At 37.4% G+C, this 21,932-nt stretch overlaps 1 protein-coding gene across 3 annotated transcripts; it reads right to left on the minus strand.

Moving 5' to 3' along the window:
* Positions 1 to 291: 291 nt before the first annotated feature.
* Positions 292 to 21,241, minus strand: LOC126977213 (adenosine 3'-phospho 5'-phosphosulfate transporter 1). 3 transcript variants are annotated; one of them, XR_007732170.1, is made up of 10 exons: positions 21,104 to 21,241; positions 20,614 to 20,724; positions 20,397 to 20,500; positions 19,941 to 20,131; positions 18,077 to 18,301; positions 17,274 to 17,421; positions 16,094 to 16,290; positions 14,793 to 14,918; positions 4,341 to 6,003; positions 292 to 3,323 (listed from the first exon to the last, which is right to left on the minus strand). XR_007732170.1 is itself a non-coding variant. In XM_050825942.1 (10 exons), the coding sequence occupies exons 1-9, from the start codon at positions 21,124 to 21,126 to the stop codon at positions 5,878 to 5,880; spliced, it is 1,251 nt and encodes a 416-aa protein (XP_050681899.1). In that variant the 5' UTR covers positions 21,127 to 21,241; the 3' UTR covers positions 292 to 2,108; positions 5,854 to 5,877. The 3 variants fall into 3 exon arrangements, 2 of the variants coding, with proteins under 2 accessions (XP_050681899.1, XP_050681885.1); XM_050825942.1 differs by having other exon boundaries at positions 292 to 2,108; positions 5,854 to 6,003; XM_050825928.1 differs by having other exon boundaries at positions 292 to 6,003.
* Positions 21,242 to 21,932: the final 691 nt, after the last annotated feature.

Below are 21,932 nucleotides of genomic sequence, written 5' to 3' on the forward strand. Positions count from 1 at the left end.
GATAGTTATTTCATTAGAACAGCGAACTCAAATTAACATTGGACCAGTAAACATTGGTGGCTTCTATCAATATCTGCCCTGGTATTTAGAAATCAGTCCGTTTAAAGGATATAAAAAAATAAGGCATAACTGTTAAGCGGTCCTCAAGGAGCTTTCTTTGGAGCTTTGTCGGACCTTAGTGATGTTATTATAATAAGGTAAGAGTGTCGATGTTCATGGTGAAGGTGAAACATCGTAAAGGTTCGTATAAGCCTAGAGGTCAAACTAGTTCGGTTATTTAGAATGCAAATAAAAAATTCAAACTAATATTTATTATTCACTGGATATCTAATCTCATAATCAAACATAACTACTTAATTAACATTTCATATTCAAATACAATACAATACATTATGCCCTCGGTTGTCACCTTACTATAAAATCTAGATGCGTACTTACATAAAATAATATTTACTTCGCTATCTGCATTAATACAATTTATTGCACTTTCATTTAAATAATTTAATTACTAAAGTAATAGCACAGTAGACATTTATGTACCAGTACGGAAACTACCTACAAACGTTCGAAATGACACACTCACACAAACATGCGCATTGACGAGGCCCCTAAGCGGTTTTCGCGGTCAATACGAGTCGAGTGTCACGTTGTTATTTGTTTCCGCGTTCTTTTTAAAAATGCCAGCGTATTGCGTGGTATACGGCTATTTGAACTCGGTTCCATCAAAACTCCAGTTTTCGTTTTTTAAACTATACAGTAGTATAAGTATATAAGATTGATTTATTGCTATATTATTATTATAATTAGTAGGTATTCGAATTATAAGTCCGTGAGATCGATTATAATAAATTCGTGAACATAATTCACAATTTACCCTAAGATGGCGGCTGCAATATTTATTAATTTTTTTTATGAGTGTGGTTTAATGGTTTTAGTATATTTTTTTTTATATTTATTTATTTTGGACAAAAATACTTACCTACATTTGTTTTATCATGGTTTTCGTGAGTGTTGAAACCATTCCAAAACATTCCAAAATAAATATTTCCAAGAAAAACATTCAATAAAAAATTGTTTAAAAACATTACATATCAGTATACTATAATATTGCATTATACACTGTATAGCTATCATACATACACTATATATATATACATCTAACGCTTTTTAATTTTTTACGCTCTGCAACACCCCTTTTGGAACTTCGTTCCAAAACTCCTTTTTTAAAGTCGGTTAGAAAAATAACCTGACAACCCTATTGCTTTAATGGTGTGTACGTTACATATAGGTAAGTTTTTTATCAACAAGGCTTAGTTTCCGTACTGATACATATGTCTACTGTAGTAATAGCCTAAACAAAGGGTCGCATATGGTACGGCCGGACCATTGGACTGCCCGGTGGGTGCCTCGCACCAATTGGTCCGGCGTCGTACTCAGTACGGTCCGGACGGTAATAATAATAATTTTGTGCGATAGACAATGCGACATACCCTCGGACAATACGTCCGATTGATCATGTCCGACCATGTGTTTAGGCTGTAAGTGTTACACACAGCTGCTTTTACCTCGACCACATTCCCATACGTACACGTGTAAGACAATAAATAATAAAATCTGTCCTAGAAGACCATACACAATACACCAGTTGGTGGTACTTTATAATTGACACACTGACACATATAAGAGAAATACATGTTTTGTAGTCAGTTGTCAGGTTACCTACCGTGCTAGGACGGTTGTATTTAATTACAAATAAAAAATATCTAAAATATAATTATTATTTGAGTCGATTAATTATGACATAATTTATGCTTAATAGTTTCTCCTGTTGTTTATGTTGACTGAAGACAATGTTTCAATATCAACAAACGATATTTTACTTTACACAACAGAGATCATGGATTTTTTTTACACAACCTAAAGCGCCACACATTTCCGGGAACTCCTCCCGGCCGTCTTCCGTCAGGGACGGGGAAAAAATCGGTTACGTACAAATTGTATGAACTTGTTCACACAGCTCCGTGTCAGGCGTCAGTGTCCCGGAGCACGCTCGGTCGCACGGACGCTCTGACAGTGCCATCCGATTTTTGTTAAAGTTGACAATTTATCTGCAAGTGCAACATGAACACAGAAAGGTTGATAGAACTTGTATGGCAGAATGCTATTATACTTTACGATCTTTCTAATCCACATTATTTGAATTCTAAAAAGAAAAATATCATATGGGATAATATAGGAAAAGAATTAAAGTGTGAAGGTAGGTTTAAACATTTTTATTATATGTTTTGTATTCTGTAGACATTTATGTAGGTTCTTATTGTTTATTTCAGGGGTATTTTCATACATTTTGATCCGTTATTTACCACTTTGTATGAAATAGTTGTTTTTTTTCCACTTTTATTGAGGGACAACAACTTAAATTCTATTGTTTTGCCAAGGCACTGCGCCAGCTGGAGAAATAAAATAAGATTTGAACGTATCCCTTACATAAAAAGCCTCTCTTGAAGCATTTAAACCGACAGCTGGTAAATCGTCGTATGCTGCAAGAGTTTCGTTTGTGCTTGCAACTTCTGCAAACAAATTTGTTTCTTTGTCATATTTTTTAATAAAATTATGAAGAATACACGTAGAAAGTAATATATTATCAACATTTTTTGCTAAAGCATGAATGCGTCTATTATAAATTCGGAATTTTGATGTCAACTATCCAAATGTGTTTTCCACTACCCTCCTTGCACGAGATAAACGATAGTTGAAAATTCGCATATCGGTGCACAAATTGGTCCCTGGATACGGTCGCATTAAATAAGTTTTGAGAGGGAAAGCTTTATCTCCTACAAGAACATAAGAGCTGTTGTTGAACTGCCTCGTAGATACGAAGCTTCAGGCAAAGACAAGTTTTTTCTTTGAAGTTCTTTTCCCAGATTAGAGTTAGCAAAAATTCCTCCATCACTATTCTTTCCATAAGAACCAACATTGACAATTGTAAAATTATAATTGAGATCAACTAACGCCATAAGCACAACTAAGAATGTTTTTTTATAGTTGAAGTATAGTGATCCACTGTTAGGCGGTGACTGGATGTTAAAATTTTTTCCATCAAGAGCTCCGATGCAATTTGATCCGATGCGATACAATTCCAAAGTGTATTGAAGTCGTCCGCTATTGATTTCCACGTCTCATATGTTGGCCTAGGTAGCATTTCACTCATCATTGTGTCAACTATACATTTACAAGTTTTCGTTACAATTTCTTGCACAGTACTAAACCCCATTCAATATCTGAACGCAATTGTTTTAAATGAATCTCCTGTTGTCAGGAATCTGTAATAAACAAAAATGTTAAATTATCTGTTTTATTATCTTTCCAGCAAAGGTGTGCAAATCGCGGTGGAATAATATTCGGGATCAATACCTTAAAAGTGGCCAAAGAGGTGAATCACAAAAACATTATAAATATCACGAGCAGTTGTCATTTCTTCGGCCGTATTTTCAAGAAAGAGAAACAATTAGCAATATAAGTGCTCAAAGTGAAGATAGTACATTAGATACGGATTTAAACAGTGGTTCTCCACACTCTGCACAGTCTCCATCAGTTTTGAGTGACGAAGAAGTGATAATATCTATTCCATCGTCAGTTCATACATCCCATCGAACAGGATCACTTTCACCAGCAGCATGTTAAAGTTCTCTTGCATCTGCTCAGGAAACAACTGACAGACCAAAGTCTGCTGCTGCTACTTTGTTGGAGTATGTATTAAAGAAAAATCAAAATAACACTACAGGGGAACATCCTATTGACAAGTTTCTGCATGGTATTGCTCCCACTCTTAAAAATCTTACACCGTATTACCAAAACTTAGCTAAGAGTGACATATTTAATATTATAAAAAAGTATGAAATAAACATGTTTGAGCGACATATGGAAGTACAAAATGTTGCAAATGATGTACAAATAATTTTTAAGACAAGTACCCCATCTGCCGGCACAGGACGTAATTTACAAGTGCAAGAAGAATTACCAGAAATTACACATCCAAGTCCATCTACATCTACAAGTGCCCCAACGAGTATGCAAGGAGAATCAGCAGACAGCAGACTGAAACTTTATCCGAGAGTGTTCTGAATCCTACAAATAATCAAAATTCTTCTACTACTTCTTCTACAGAAAACAAAAATGTACATGAAGATGTCTCCACCTTAGCACAATACATTTGCGAATTTCAATCCTAATTAAGTAATTACATATACTTTTTAAATATAATTTGATGTGTAAAACCTCTTTGATAAGTAACTAAAAATAAATACATTTAAAATAAATTATTTTATTTTTACACTTACCTTAACGTAACAGCGAGTCTTTCCATTGGCGATGTAGATTGTCTCCAGTATCTTTTCTTCTCAAACCATCTTGTAGCCTTTGTAGTAGCAAGTGAAAAGTAGATTCTGGCAGTTTGAAGTAATCATAATAATATTTAGGGTGTCTCGTGAGTTTCTGGCATAATGTGTGATATTCTCCTGCAGTTTCTCTATCTTCCCACAGCTCACATACCCAAATACGTTTTATTGCCTGCTGATGGTCTTCTTGGTCATCTGCTTCTTCTTCATCTAGCGCTATTGCAATCATTGCTAACTCTTCTTGGTTAAACAAAGACATCGTGAAGTGTGCGTATCAGAAAGAAACTGATTACACTGATACCGATTTCTCTGATATGTGTGAACACGGGTGACTGATGGCACGTCCCTGACGGGAACACTGAAACGGACAACTCGGAACTCGGATAGCCCTGACCCGGAAATGTGTGGTTCGCACTTAAGAGTTGAACAAAAAATACCAGGATATACGATTGATGCGTCACTTTGACGGTTGGCTCAGTTGGTAAGAAAACGAGACGGAACCCGAGAGGTTGCGAGTTCGAGTCCTGCATAGTTAATATTTATCATGTATTTTTTTTTCTATTTAAATAATAAAGAGCATAACATCATACACCACTTCTCAATTACTTTCAGATTTGGTCATAATACAGAGCAACTAAAAAAACATAATATGCGATTATCATGTTATTATGACATTTTTACTTTTCGTATTGACAATTATTATTTATTAAGTATCTACTACTGTACAGCATCACAATGCAACTACAGCAATATTATACAAAAAAGATTGACTATAACATTGTGTTTCATTAATATTTCTAATTATGTAATATAGACATTATTTTTGACTATAATCCGATTCGTAAATTCTGCAGAGTTCGATAACGAGCTGTAGTATGAGCGGCGAACACATTAGTTGAATTTAGACGGGGTGTTACTAGAACCAATAGGGGCAAGGCATGTGCAAATAATAATAATAATCGGCGGTTAACACTCACCAGAATATATTTACATAGGTACGTATATCAAATATAATAATTTCAAGTCACTCTTAATACAATAAATCGAACACTTACGTCAAACGAGCTTGAGTATTGGCTGTAGGTACATGTTTACTACCCTCACCTCTGACTTGGTGTTCCCCACTTGCTAAGCTTATTAAAACTCAAAATTTATAGTTAAGCCACAAGTAGCGCTCGGTTATGAATCCGGTTCGAAGGACCATATGAAGTTGTTATTTTGTTTAAATAATTAGTTATACATTGTGTAGAATTTCAAGGATATCTTCCTACCGTTTATGGAAGCCACGACCAGGTCAACGGGGTGATATGTTACACATACTTGCTTGTAAAGTTTCCTAAAACTTCAAATTACCTGCTATGCCTAGAATGTTCTAATATAGTCAGACGACTCGTATTTAGCTATCTAAACACTCTTTCGAATGAAAGTGTATAAGGCGATTGAATGTAAAACACACGTGTACTAATTGAGCGATGGCGTGTTAGGCGCTCCGACGGCGGCAGTGCACGCGGTACAGTACGGCCGCGAACACTAGCGCCACACCCGCGCCGCCCACCAGAGACACCGCGTGTCCGTACACCGCGCACGAGATCAGGATCGACACCGCCTGCACCATACATTACCAACTAGTTCAACTTATGGCAATCAAAGAGTATCATACTTTGAAAGTAACATAATGAAAATGAAAAAAAAATAATATTTACGTAAACTTATAAAAAGCATCTGTAAATAGTCATAAAATGTTCACAAGTGCGCAAAAGCGTCAAAAAGTAAATAACGTAAGTAATTTATATAATAAATAAATAAATATAATATAATAAATAAATTAAAAATACATCAGTGGAAGCGAGGAATACGCACATGTATTGACGGGACTGTGGGTAACCATAGGAGTACCGACTGGCTCGATATATGGGCCAGTGGGCTATTTAATGCTTATTAATAGTGCAGTTAATGTGATTCAGACGTGTCGAGTTTTTATGTTTGCAGATGACATGTGCTTGCTATACGCGTCTAACGACGTGAAAGAGGCGCGTGATAATATCCAAATAGATTTTGAAAGCCTAACTAAATGGGCACACGATAATGGCATTATTATTAATATGGAGAAAACAAAATGCATGCATATACTCGCCATATAACAGACGCGCTAAGACAGTACAATACAAAGATATAGGTATAGTGGGGCATAGCTACGACTGCCTACACAGAGATTAATATACGTGCGCTATCTTCAATATGTAGAAAATTCTAAGTATTTGGGATAGCATATCGATTGTAACTTCGATTTCAAAACACACACCGGTATGCAATAAACTACAAAAAATTCTAGGGCAGTTCTATCATCTCGAGCTCGTGCTGAGTAAACATACAAACTTGGTAGTATACTATACAATAGCTGATTCAGTCTTAAGCTATGGTCTAAATATTTACAGACGTTCAAACGAGACTATTAAAGCTAATAATTGGAAGCAAAGAAAAGGAAAAATACATAAAAAATTATGAAAATATATTTAAAGACTTAAAAATACTTCCAGTAACTAACAAAATTAACTATTTAATAAAAAAAAAACTATTATTTAAACTATTCAACTGAGGGACAATTTAAGACACAATATTAGGTATAAATTCCAATTCAAATTCAAATATTTTTATTCAAAATAGGATGTGAAATCAGTTACTGAAAGTCAAAAAAAACTACCACCCATTTCAAAATGAATGCCTCAGGCCTGAGAAGAATGGGCGCAACAAACTCAGCGGTTTTTTTTTTTCATCAAAAATATGTTTTACAATTAAAGTAACATTTACAAAGTAAAAAAGTAACAGACAATGTTAAATACATCAATTAAACTTATTATTTAATAGCCTGAGGGCGGTCGCTCGATTCCCAATCTGTGGTATCATTAAGAAAGTCATTTATGTTATAGTAACCTTTACCACACAAACGTTTTTTAACAATTCTTTTGAATAACGTAATACTTTTGTTTTGAACATTATCTGGGATCCTGTTGTAAAAGCATATACACTATATATAGCCCCACTAAAGACTTGTTAACTCGACTTAGCCGAGTAGCAGGCATTATAAGCTTATGTCTGTTCCTGGTGTTAACATTATGGTTATGACAGTTTCTGGCAAATTCACTTATGTGCCTATGAACATACATTACATTATCAAGAATATATTGAAAAGCAACAGTCAAGATGTTAATTTCTTTGAATTTTGCTCTCAATGATTCCTTGGGATCTAGGTTATATAATAAGCGCGAATAGACTTCTTCTGCAGCACAAATATTGTATTAATATCGGCAGCGCTGCCCCACAGCAATATACCGTAGGACCGTATGTCAGTTAATTGTCTAATCTTTTTAACCACGTATGCTGCAGAACTGAGTCTGTTCGCCAATTCTTCAATATGGGGGCCCCATTGTATAATAGATATAGAATACCCAAAATATGTAATTATTACGGGGAAAGATTAAGGGAATGGTTAAGAGAGGATAAAGAAGACTGTAAAGGAGTATTCAAGAAAATTTAAAAGAGCACTTCCTTAACGTCTCCACGTAAGCCTTAAAATTTAATTACTATAAATATATATATTTATACTATCTGACCCGACAGACGTTGTTCTGTAGATAATAAAAAAGAAAAACATCAATAATTATTTCGTAAAAAATACTCCCTGTTGTTATAATGAAATTGTTTCACAGCGAAACTGTCAAACCGTGCGTCATTAAATTCTCTCATAGAAAATATGTCCATACAAAACAAATATTGAAAATAAAACTAATTAAGGGTCCCAAATCGAAATAAAAACTATCCTATCTCTCAAGTTGGACCAAACTGCACTCCATGATACTTCATCCCCATTAAAATCCGTTCATTACTTTAGGAGATCTTGGACAAACAACGTGTCACGTAATTTATATGTATTAAGATTAGTAGTATAGGTAAGATGTTATATGTATAAACAATTTGGCTTTACTAGGGGACGTTCAACAACGGATGCAGGTGTTGAGCTTATCAAGAATATTTTTGATGGCTGGGAGGAATCGCAGAATACACTTGGCATCTTCTGTGATTTATCTAAGGCTTTTGATTGTGTTCAACATTCATCGCTGGTCAGGAATCTATGTCACTATGGCATAAAGGGAACTGCGCTCGATCTTCTGATTTCATATCTAAACAATAGAATTCAGAAGGTCGACGTGAATGGCAGGAGATCTCCTGGGACTCCTCTCAGTATGGGGGTACCACAAGGGTCTATTCTCGGACCGTTCCTCTTTCTTATCTATATAAATGATCTTATAGAGAAAAAACATAATTTTGCCCTGTGCTGCCCCGGGGCGTAAAAAGAATAGGTCCCAGGTCCAAGGGTGCCGTAAGAGGCGACTACGGGCTTTTTGAACGTGGGAGAGTCACGCTGCTGTCTTATGACGTCAGCACAATCGGGCCAGACTCGTCCGGGTTACTTACCACACTCGCACAGAATACCGGCGTGAAGTAGCGGCCTAGTGCCGCTATGTTTCGCATAGGTTAGTGTCGAGGACCGGAGGCCATCTTTTCCCCCTCCCCATCACCCCCCAACAAAAAATATGAGAGCGGTCCTTTAAAAATATATTACCCCATGAGGGTACCGGCTCTACCAGAGCCGGAGAATCCCTCCCCGAGCATTCATGCTCGGGCTGCCCCTCGTATTCTGGGGAGGGCACAGCACCGCGCATATCTAAGGACAAAAATGGCAGCAACACCACTGCACCCCGCTCCACGCTTAATGTGAACTTCTGTAATATCAGGGGAATTCACTCCAATTTAAACGCCATCCACCACCACCTTGAGACGGCGCAGCCGGCCTTGTGTTTCCTTACGGAGACGCAGATATCTCGACCTAGCAATACGCCATATTAAACGTAACCCGGGTATAAAATTGAGCATAATTTTATGCCTCATGCCGGAGTACATGTGTACGTTAGGGAGGATATTTGCTGTCGCCGTCTCGGCCATTTGGAGGGTAGGGACCTGTCTACTCTCTGGCTCCGCGTAGATTTAGAGGACCGCGTCCGCATCTATGCGTGTGTCAAAAGGTCCCATAGTGGTAACGCAAAAACGGATCACCTCATGGGCTGCGTTCAAGCGGCATTTGATGACGTGCTTACTCAGATCCCCACCGCTGAAATCGTAGTCTTGGGTGATTTCAACGGGCACTATGCCGAATGGCTTGGATCACGTACTACAGACTACGCAGGGCGATCTGTGCATAATTTTGCATTGGCGTATGGTCTGTCCCAATTGGTTGAGTTAGACTTATTAGATCTTCTGCTGACTACACATCCCGATGGTTACCAGGTCACTGTCGACGCCCCTGTCGGAACGTCCGACCATTGCCTGGTCAGGAGTGTAGTTCCTATCCGACGCCAACGTTGCAGACCACCAGCGACCCGCCGCGTTTACACAAGTCAGCAGATTGGGATAGGATGCGTTCCATTTTTGCATCCTACCCTTGGGGCAGGGTTTGTTTCCCTTCGGATGATCCTAGTGCCTGCGCCGTTGCAGTAGCCAATGTGATACTGCAGCGCATGGATATTTTTATACCAAACTCTGTAGTACCGATCGGTGGCAGATCACAGCCCTGGTACGATGTGTCAGTTAAAGCAGCATCTGACTGCAAAAAACAGGCGTATCGTACTTGGGTTGCGGCGCTGGGCTCAAAGGATCCAAACCGCAAAGTTCTGAAGAGGAAATATAACCGTGCCTCCAGATTTTTTAAGCGGTAAATCGCCCGTGCGAAATCGAAGCACGTCGTCAAAATTGGTGGCAGCTTTCCAGTTACCCGACCGGAACACGCAAGTTCTGGTCGTTGTCGAAAGCTGCTCTTGGTAACTTCAACCAGCCGTCCATGCCGCCGTTGCACATGAGGAATGACACCCTGGCCCATACGGCAAAAGAGAAAGCCGATCTCCTGTGCACTCTTTTTGCCTCCAACTCGACTCTTGACGACAACAGAAAAACACCGCCGACCATCCCGCGGTGTCAGAGCTCCATGCCTGAAGTAGAGTTCAGACAGAAAACTGTTCGGAGAGCTCTGTTTTCGCTGAACGACAGGAAGTCGAGCGGGCCGGATGGCATTTCTCCAATCGTGCTTAGAACGTGTGCCCCTGAGCTGACGCCGGTGCTAACGCGTTTATTCCGGCACTCTTATTCAAAAGGCGTAGTCCCTGACTCATGGAAGTCAGCCCTTGTCCATCCGATCCAAAAAAAAGGAGACAGTTCGGATCCGGCAAACTACAGGCCTAGCTATTACCTCCTTGCTCTCCAAAACTATGGAGAACATAAATAACCGCCAGCTCTTGGTATACCGAGAGGGTCACCAGTTGATCAACGACCGACAGTACGGCTTTCGCCATGGTCGATCGACTGGCGATCTTCTGGTATACCTAACACATAGATGGGCGGCGGCTATTGAAAGCAAGGGGGATGGCCTAGCAGTTGGCCTGGATATAGCGAATGCCTTTGATCGTGTATGGCACAAGGCGCTCCTCGCAAAACTTCCATCATTTGGGCTTCCCCAGAGCTAATGCATGTGGACTTCCAGCTTCCTCACTGGGCGCGGCATACAGGTCGTTGTCGACGGTTATTGCTCGAATCCCAAGCCCGTGATCGCTAGAGTGCCCCAAGGCTCTGTGCTATCTCCCACGCTGTTTCTTCTGCATATCAATGATATATTGGACACCGCTAACATACATTGCTATGCAGACGACAGCACTGGTGATGCCGTATACACGGGCCATGCAGGTCTCTCTCGGGAAAACGTCGACCAGTGCCGGGAGAAACTTGTGTCTTCTATCGAGTCATCTCTCGAGAAGGTCGTTGAAGTTGAACCTGGTCCAATTTAACCCCCAGAAGACTCAAGTTTGCGCGTTTACCACAAAAAAAAACCCTATTTGTCGTATCACCGCTCTTCCAGAACACTTGTCTTAAAGCCTCGCCTAGTATCGGATATAATGTGTATATAATGGATATTATCCATTACACATTATATACACATTATATAATATTTCCTTCGCTATTGCTTAAGGATATTGCAAGAAAAAGGAATATCTATAAATATATTCTATTAAAATTTACAGACACAACAAATATTTAAATATTAGTGTTCCATCTCGTATTCCAAACACGCTCTTCTAAACTTGTTTAACGATATATTATGTAGATCAACATCTATGTCGTTGAACCATGCGTTATTTTGACGGCATATCCGAGGTAAAGGACTGTGGAACCCTACATTTGTTCGGTAAGTATCTATTGCAAAAGGCTGAAAGTTATTCACTCTAGCATTAGCACGAGGAACCTTGAAGTTACTTTTTTCCAGTAATTGAGGACATTCAATCAAATTATTAACTATTTTAAAAAGAAAAACCTGATCTGAATTCCAACGTCTACGCGAGAGAGTTGTCAATTCAAAAAAGAAACAGCGCTCATTGTATGATTGTAATTGATGTAGCTTGTTTTGATGGACACACATAAAAAACATGAACCTTTTTTGAATCTTCTCAAGTCTTTGCATATCACACTTGTAGTGAGGACTCCATACAGTTGAACAATATTCTAAATGGCTACGTGCCAGAGACACATATAGTGTTTTTAAAGCAAGAGTATTTTTGAATTTCTTAGCATTTCTCCAAATGAAGCCAAGCATTCTAAACGATTTTTTTACTATTAGTTCAAGATGCTTTAAAATTTAGTTGTCTATCTAATATCACGCCCAGATCTCTAATAAGCCATACTTCTTCAAGGTCAACTCCGTTTATACTATATTTAGTATCTAATGGTGACTTTTTCCTCGTAAATTTTACGATATCATCCCCACCATCTGGATGTGAGGCGGTTCTCCACAGTGCGGTTTTCAAGGAGCTTTCTTCCTCGTACTACGAAGCTGTGGAATGAGCTCCCTTGTGCGGTGTTTCCGGGACGATACGACATGGGTACCTTCAAAAAAAGCGCTTACACCTTCCTTAAAGGCCGGCAACACTCTTGTGATTTCTCTGGTGTTGCAAAAGAATGTGAGCGGCGGTGATCACTTAACACCAGGTGACCCGTACGCACGTTTGTCCTCCTAGTCCATAAAAAAAAACAAAAGGAAGTATTGTTTGCGGACGACACTTCACTGATTTTCAAAGTGAAAAGAAACCAAGCTATGTATGACGAAGTGAACGATATTCTATCTGACATCGTGTACTGGTTTAGCGCTTATAACCTATTGTAAATAGCAAGAAAACGAAATATATAAAATTTACCGTACCAAATGTCAAAAATGTTGATGCAAGTGTTTTGTTAAACGGTGAGGTGATAAAATCGGTGGATTCTGCTAAATTTCTTGGCATTACTCTGGATTCCAAATTACAATGGGGCCCCTATATTGAAGGATTGGCGAACAGACTTAGTTCTGCAGCATACGCGGTTAAAAAGATTAGACAATTAACTGACATAGATACGGCGCGACTTGTACACTTTAGTTACTTCCATAGTATTACGTCCTATGGTATATTGCTGTGGGGCAGCGCTGCCGATATTAATACAATATTTGTGCTGCAGAAGAGGTCTATTCGCGCTATTTATAATAGGCCCTAAGGAATCATTGAGAGCAAAATTCAAAGAATATAACATCTTGACTGTTGCTTCTCAATATATTCTTGATAATGTATGTTAATGCGATAAACTGTCATAACCATAATGTTAACACCACGAACAGACATAAGCTTATAATGCCTACTCCTCGGCTAGGGCGATGTATATGCTTTTACTACAGGATCCCAGAAAATGTTCAAAACAAAAGTATTACATTATTCAAAAGAATTGTTAAATAACGTTTGGTTAAAGGTTACTATAACATAATGACCGCCCTCAGGCTATTAAATAATAAGTTTAATTGTACAATGTTACTTTGTTACTTTGCAAATGCTACTTTAACTGTCAAACATATTTTTGATGAAAAAAAAAGCCCGCTGAGTTTGTTGCGCCCATTCTTCTCAGGCCTGAGGCATTCATATTTTTTGAATGGGTGATAGTTTTTTTTGACTTTCAATAAGTGATGTCATATCTTATTTTGAATAAAAATAATTGAATTTGAATATACAGGTAAGATTTTTACTATGTTTTTAGGAATATTATGAATTAATAACTAAGTAATTAACTATATGTGTATTAGTAATAGTGTTGATAACTTACAAAGTAGGTATAATTTATTATAGACGCACAGTATTATAGTATAGTCTAAGAGCGTAAAATTTAAGTACCAAATGTGCATACTTTTAAAATTAAATAAATTTAAAAAAACTCCCTAGCACAGGATCCAGCTACATGGACATACTGACGATTTTTTCAGTTGCCAAGCAATAGGGAGCACACCCTATTTTACTTCGAAAGGCGTCGTAGCTTATGAAATTAATGGGCTTATCATAATAATGTACCGTTTTCAAGCATCCTGAAAGTATGCATTTTAGTGAGCTAGCAGAGGCTGGATCACTTTACATCAGATGAATGTATTGACCCTCTCGCTAGACTTTATCAAAAAAAAAAGAATAATGTGGACACTCCAGTATCCGTGACCATACCTCACCTATAAGATAATTTATTGTACGCGAAATATCGTATTCTTGACAAATTTTGATTAGACGGTGTATGCATAAGAATCAGCTGTAATTGCAGGAACACTATTTCAGAATGTGTGTGATTTAAATAAATAAGAATAATTTGTCAATTCCGGAACTATCAGGGTCACACATATCAGGTGACCCATACGCTCCTTTTTCATCCCAATACCAAAATTAATATTCTTAGATACTTTATTTGAACCTGATCACTACCGGCAGTGGTCGTATGCGGTATGCTGCGGTATATTATCGTCTCTATAATTTTCCGGCCAGCCTGTCAGGTCAATAAAGTCAATTCTAAAACAATAATTTAATTATTCCATTGTATGGAGAAGAGCTTTTACCGTTCTTGAAAGTTGCCTAATTTCTTTGAACAAGGCGAAGTTGAATAGTTTTATATCATGTGATGTGGAGAGTAAGGTCTGCCTTGAGAGAATTGTGTCATCATCATAATTTCAGCCGGAAGACGTCCACTGCTGGAGAAACACCTCCCCCAAAGATAGCCATAAAGATAGGTCTTGCGCTGCCCTAGTCCAACCTATTCCGGCAAATCTGATCACGGTTCATCTTGTGGGAGGCCTGTGATACATTAGGTCTTCCGGTACGTGGTCGACTACTCGAGGACTTTACTGCCCCAACTTTACATTTTTACAAGAATTGTGTGATTCCTGTAAAATACCAACTTGCACTTTGTATATTAAGTAATTTAGAAGTTTGAATGCGTTGTGTGTGTATATGTGTGGATTACCTGTCGCAGCGTCATCACGATGGTGAACACGATGGCTCCGAAGCGCGCAATGGTGCGGTAAATGAGCACCTGTCCCAGAGCCGAGCTGGCGGACAGCAGCAGGCAGTCGGCCACGAACATGGGGTGCTGCACCAATATTCATTAAAGATAATCTTTTGTTCGTTACAAAGTAGATTACAATAAATTGTATGAGTTATGTTAAAATCATAAAGTTAATCCAAAAATACAGACTACTAACAAATTTACAATTGACATTTGTGTTTTAAGCTGGAGGTCTACTTGTAATAAGCTCTCGGGAAGCCCAAATGATAGAAGTTTTGAGAGGAGTGCTTTGTGCCATACACTATCAAAGACCTTGCTTTCAATACCCGCCGTCCATCGATGTGTTAGGTATATCAGAAGATCGTCTGCCAACCGACCATGTGAAAGCCGTACTGTCGGTTATTGATCAACTGGAGGCTATCTAGGTGTACCAGTATAGCTACTGGTAAGACCTGACGGATAATTATGGAGGTTCTTCATGATTTTGGAGAGCAGGGAGGTAATAGCAATATGCCTGTAGTTTGCCGGATCCGAACTGTCTCCTTTGTTTTGGATCGGATCGACAAGAGCTGATATCTATGAGTCAGGGATTATGCCGTCTGAAAAAAGTGCTGGAATAAACGCGTTAGCACCGGCGTCAACTCAGGGGCACACGTTCTAAAAACGATTGGAACAATGCAATCCGATTTTTGATAAAATTACTACAGATTAAATAAATGTAAGATACATGTAATTCTCATCTATTTTCTAACAAAAGTAATAAAATTTTTCGTCATGATCAAGACGTCAAGTCATATTTAGTAGTAGATCGCGACTGAGCTAATGTTGCGTACCTCCGCATAATTGTCACACACCAGCGACACCTGGAGATATTTCCGCTTGTATTTCTCTATTCCGTAATTGCAAACTACATTTTGCTCAAGAAATCCATATAACTACACTGTTATATACTTTAATCCATTTTTTTAACCAGAACCATCAGGATAAGCGATTTCTTTATGTCCGATATTCGTTAGTGTCTGTTAGACTATGGAGGGAGTTTGTGAGACTGTGTAGACTATTGAGGCGCGTGCTAATACATCGATTAATCTTTAACTACGTTATTATTATCGTTTTCACTAAAAATGCAAAAAAACAACAATAAAAAAAAAACTAAAAAACACGTTTTTATACGAAACTCAAATAAAAAAGGAGAAAAAAAAATCGTTAAAATTGAAAAGCGTTTACATGTGGTAGTTCCATAGTGTGGGGGTGTGTACCTGCGGCAGCGGCGTGTGCGAGGCCAGCAGTGCGGGCGCGGTGAGAGCGCACGAGCACGCACTGACGACGCACATGACCTGCAGAGGGCGCGCGCGGTACGAGCGGAACAGCGCGCTCTGCCACGATGACGTGAAGCTGTCGCACGACATGTACAGCAGCAGCAGGCACACGCCCGAGACGGACGTGCCCGGCGACACTGTACACACGAGTCATACAGCCTACAGGCTACTAATACGGCTTTACTCACCATTTATCACTTGTCTCTATTAAAATTTTCGACGATCGATTTCTATGGCTTCCAGCAGCTTGCGAGACACACAGTTTTTATCGCAGCTAATACTTTCCGAGTGTAGGTCATACTCTATAGGCCAAGTCCGCAGTATGAGACGGCATCGGGTTATCGCGAACCCACTACACTGATGAAGGACCTCCGATTTCCGAATGGTCCGAAACTTATACCGAAACGGTACCCACACCTAATAATTTAACATATTAATTTAAATAATAGGAAACACTACACCATGTCAAATATCACATTTGACCGCCTTTACATCGAAACAAAGAAACATTGCTTATTCAATAAGCTCCAAATGATACTTATTATGAATACCACTTCTTCCGAAAAGAGTAGATCCAGTGAAAAGAAGTGACAACAAACTCATGTCACCCTTTTAAATATATATTTACAGTTCCAGCATTTTAATGTTATATTTCATTGAATGCATGTAAAGTGATGCACCATAATAATAATGCATAAATAAAAAAAGGGTTTAAAATTTTAAAAAAAGTCAAAGGAATAATAATTTTATTTAATAAATAAATAAAAAATATAAACAAAATTTCAAGCCTTCAAAACATTTTTATTTCAATAAATTATATACTAATTTTGGATTTCCCATTCTAATCACTATCTTCTATATTACACAAAGATGATTCGTCGAAAGAGTTCAAATAAGCCGTATAATGTAACTCAGTAACAGACCGTTTGTTTACGTTTTGTATCTCATCATCATGTCGGCCCTTAGTTTATTGAAACTACCAACTTACAATGAAATAGTAATGTCCTCTCTTTATTAAAGTCTATCAAACAGCTATAACCTCCACCTTGATGATATATCAGTACTCATAAGACACGATGAAAGAGTGTACTTATGATAAGATTGTGCCCGTGTGACTTACCTGGCTGGTCGTGGCTGGCGAACATAAACATGAGCATGCCGGTGGAAATGAGCAACGCCGTGACGTACTCGTGAGGCGCGTACTTGTTGCGTGAGATCAGTTTACCCATCACCATCACCGGGATCACCTTACACGACTTCGACAGAACCTGCACATGTCGCGTTACAACATAAAATACGGGCTATTCTGAACATACACTATAAATATATCATTTACATCAGGCATATTAGCCAATACAACACGAGAAAAACTTATTAAACATTGATTTGAAAATACTTGTTTTTAGTGAGAATAGTGAAGAAGAGAACAAACATTAAAGTTGCTCATAGTGTTGGGGCCTAGTGCTCTGAATCCTTAATGTGGGCATCGGCAATCACTTAATACTAATTACCAAAAAAACCATGTACCTCGAGGTACATGATACGACCTGTCAATATACAATGAACCCAGAGTTCTCTGGTACGCTTTTATTTTTACTTCAAACACCCATACAGCCAACGCGGGAAATGTTGAATATACCTAGCAGCATCTTTGCAAATTCTATTTACAATTTAGATTTAAACATGAATGTATTTTATTTAATTTTTTTTATTATTTATTTAAATAAATAAATAAAAATATAATGTTTGTAATAGTTCAAATTGAATGTACAGTTTTGAGGTTATTGTTTAACAGAAGTGCGTACAAACGTCCCTCCTTTGAGACTAATAAGTTACATTTATAGTATAACACACTAGTATTACACGTTAGTCGTTGAAAGTTATGTATGTTATGTTATATATGATCTAGGAATCAGGACTTACCTGCGTGGGGAAGCTGACGTACTTGAGAGCCTCGTACTGGCACCAAGCACTGATGACGTTGGTCAGCGAGCAGTACGAGAACTTGTAGAGCGGCGCCGTCAGCAGCGGCTGGCGCGTCCACAGCAGCCACGCCAGCGACACCAGCAGCGCCGACAGCCGGTTGATGAACACCAGGAATTGGGAGTCGCTGAAGCGGCTCACGCTGCCGTCCTCCATCACATAGCTCTGTAACGTGCACCACACAAGTGTGAGTACCACACACACACACAACGGCGCCGGTACACCAGGCGGACGGTCACATGTACTTTCATTATCACCATCCATCTCTATATTACTATCGAGCTTTTCTGTATTCAATTAAGTTTGTAACCAAAATTTATGAACGATGCGGGACTCCAGCGCTCTTCCACTGAGTCAACCGTTCGAGTGACGCATCGTTCGTAAATCTTGCTATGTCTTGTTCAACTCTGAGGTTGCTTTCAGGTTTTCTGTATTGACAAGAGAAATTCACCGGGCTTCTATTTTTTTTAATTCGTCACAATGTAATTTCATACAATAAATTTATTAAATAGCCTGTAGGCGGCCGCTCCATTCCCAATCTGTAGTATCATTAAGAAAGTAATTTATGTAATAGTAACCTTTACCACATAAACATTTTTAAATAATACTTTTCAATTTCGTAACACATTAGTTTTGAACAGTTTCTGGGATCATGTTGTAAATATTCGTCGCCCAAAAGACTTACTAACTCAACTTTACCGAGTACTATGCATAACAAGTTTGTTTGTTGGTGGTGTTAACATCTTGATTATCTCAGTTTCTAGCAAATTCGCCTAATGTGCCTATGTACACACAGAAAGTTATCAACAATATATTGAGATACAAAAGTTAAAAGATTTATTTCTTTGAATTTTTCTCGTAATGATTCTTTTCTGTGTTATATATATATATTCATAATAATATCGGCTGCACTGTCCCAGGACATTATACTATAGGACACAGCAATTATACTTAACATATTAAGTTATTGTACTTACTACTTGGGCGAATCAACATGACACCTGGCTCGATCTTAACAGTCGCCTTGCGCGGGCAGTCGCGATAGCATAGTTGGATTAGATTAATTTTTTAACTTAAAACGTTAATTATTATAACACTGTTAAAAATAAAATTAACTACAGCGTGTTATTTTACTGCATAGATATAATTATCACCATATGTTAATTTAATATAAGTGCAACATTTTATTTATCTTAGCAACTAAAAATTACATAGGTTTTTTGCATGCATACATTACATATGTGAATAGTAACGTGGCTGACTGTTTACGATCACATGATTGATATCAATTGATTGTAACTGATTTTGATTTTCAATCAAAATCGTGGCTGACTGTTTACGATCAAATGATTGATATCAATTGACTGTAACTGATTTTGATTTTCAATCTTTTTTTTTCATTTTGATTGAAAATCAAAATTCTTCAATTTTGATTGTAAATCAAAATCAGTAACAATCAATTGATATCAATCATTTGATTGTAATTGATTTTGATTTTCAATCTAAATCGTGGCTGAGTGTTTACAATCAAATGATTGATATCAATTGATTGTTACTGATTTTGATTTTCAATCAAAATTGAAGAATTTTGATTTTCAATCAAAATTGAAAAAAAATATTGAAAATCAAAATCAGTTACAGTAACAACAGACTCTAGAAATGTTCTACCTTGCACACTTTGTTCTATAGGCTAAGTATGTCTATGGGGAAAACTTAGCCTTTACCATTGCATGTTGCTCAATCTGTGATATGTCCAAATAGTCATAAGAAATGTATTTATTAAAATATTTAATTTTACATGCACCTGAGTCATGATCTTCTCCTGCAGTAGTCCCCACACCAGGTAGGCGCCCATTAGCCCAGAGAAACAGAACAACATTTCCAGTGTGTCCCGTTTCTCCGACTCCTCAGTCTTAGGCTTTACTGTCTCTGGTAACCGCTCACTTGGTTCCGCAAAACATGAATACAGGACTCTGTACACATGTGACGAGTTTGCTGCAATATAAGTAATACAAAATGTTTATATGTTTACAAAAGGTGTGTGTGTATACAATAATTGTAAGGATTAAAAAGTACATAAACAAGGAAGACATGTCCATAAGTTATGTAGCTTCTTTGTAGGACTTTTACCGACTGTTCTGAAGAGCACTTTTGTCTGATTTCTGCCACCGAAATCCATCTTGGTATTTACAGACAGATCTTATTTAAAATTATTTATTATTTTTTACTATAAACAATATTGAAACAAACAAAAACTTACATATTTTCTCAAAATAATTTGACATCTGCAGATATTTGTACATAAGAAATGCAGGGACCAGAACAGCAGAATAACCTGTGAGATTCAGCAATAAACGGATAAACCTGAAATAAAAAATATTGTAGAAGTATAAGCAGGAAGAAGCCATTTAAAAGGGAATAAATTTTGAGAAAATAAAAGCCTTTTTATGCCTTTTAATATCAAGTCCAATATTTACCAAGAATATTCAGAATCTGTGAGTATTCCATTTGTCTCATAGGCCAATATTAAAAGTTGATAAATATATCCAATCAACCATCCTGTAGAGATACACAGCACCACCAGGCATCTGAAATTAAATTAAATGTATGTTAGGTAACCGATAATTGATTAGGTTCATTTAAATGACAAGAGATAAAACTAAAACTATTGATAATATTGATAACTAGATAAAGTAATGAAAATATTGAAGAGAAAAATGTTGGTAGTTGAATATTATTTATAATTAATCCAAAATATGATAAATTTCGCTTTAAATGTGAAAATTTTTAGCAATCAACGGCCTTAAAGCTGGTTGCATAAATAAGTGTTTTTTTAAGTAATGTAAAAAAATAAACTGCTAAATTCCTACCTTTAATATAAGTAAGTGAAAGTATATTTAAATTGAAAAACGCTTATCAGGAAATTTCGAAGAAAGTATATATTTTAACACGTTGTTATTAACTTACCCTACAGCATACTTCGCCTTCATTTTAACATTTATTATTAGACTAAAAAAATTAACTAAACTGTATTTTTTTCATAACATTTTACAAATCGGTAAAGCGCGTTATCAAAATAGTCATCACACACAACTTGCGTTTTGGCGAAACGGAACTGTCATAATTTATCGGTGCAGATCACATGCACCTACGTCAACACTGATGACAATGACTTAAGACTTCCGATGACTGCCACTGTACATAGTGGTTAAATTCTCTTTGACTGCCACAGTCAACCAATGAGAATTTATGAAGTCCGATCGAACTTTGACCACGACCTTTTCAACAACGACAATTTCATAATTATTCTCAATTCACTCTTGATTGAAAAAGCTGAAAACGAACATTATGCTACTCCTATTAACACTGCATTACATCCTCTTTGCAGAATGAAGTTTATATTAGTAACTCACTAATTAAAGATATTTTGAAGGGAAGAAAAAAAAAGCATATTTTTACAATTTTTTTTTAAATTAAGTACCTAACCTTTTTAATGTCATCAAAACTAGCCAGATAATAAAAGTATGTACAAAGATGAACGAAATTAATTCAAAATGTAAAAATACTTCAAAGTATTGTACGTTCCTTTGTAGCTATTTGTATTATACGTCAAACTTAGTTCTCTGGGCGATCGCGATAGGCGCTTCAAATAGACACAAAAAATTGCCGTCATACATAAGCAACGTCCTGTCCAGTAGTACAGACTATTATGATGCTAACGCATCAGACAGGGCACTCTCACAGACCAATATTAGCCTTGATAAAATCTCACACATCATAAATGACAGCTTAGTTT

The sequence above is a fragment of the Leptidea sinapis genome, chromosome 2 (genome assembly GCF_905404315.1).
Source record: "Leptidea sinapis chromosome 2, ilLepSina1.1, whole genome shotgun sequence".
Taxonomy (NCBI): Eukaryota; Metazoa; Arthropoda; class Insecta; order Lepidoptera; family Pieridae; genus Leptidea; species Leptidea sinapis.

Bases quoted from the DNA above. Each gene is read 5' to 3' on its own strand.
- LOC126977213 (XM_050825942.1), bottom strand. From the start codon at position 21,126: ATGAAGGCGAAGTATGCTGTAGG. The intron at 20,132-20,396 runs GTAAGTTTTTGT...CTTATATTGCAG, and splicing joins AAATTATTTTGAGAAAATAT to CAAACTCGTCACATGTGTAC. The intron at 16,291-17,273 runs GTAAGTCACACG...TCGTGTGTACAG, and splicing joins CGCCAGCCACGACCAGCCAG to TGTCGCCGGGCACGTCCGTC.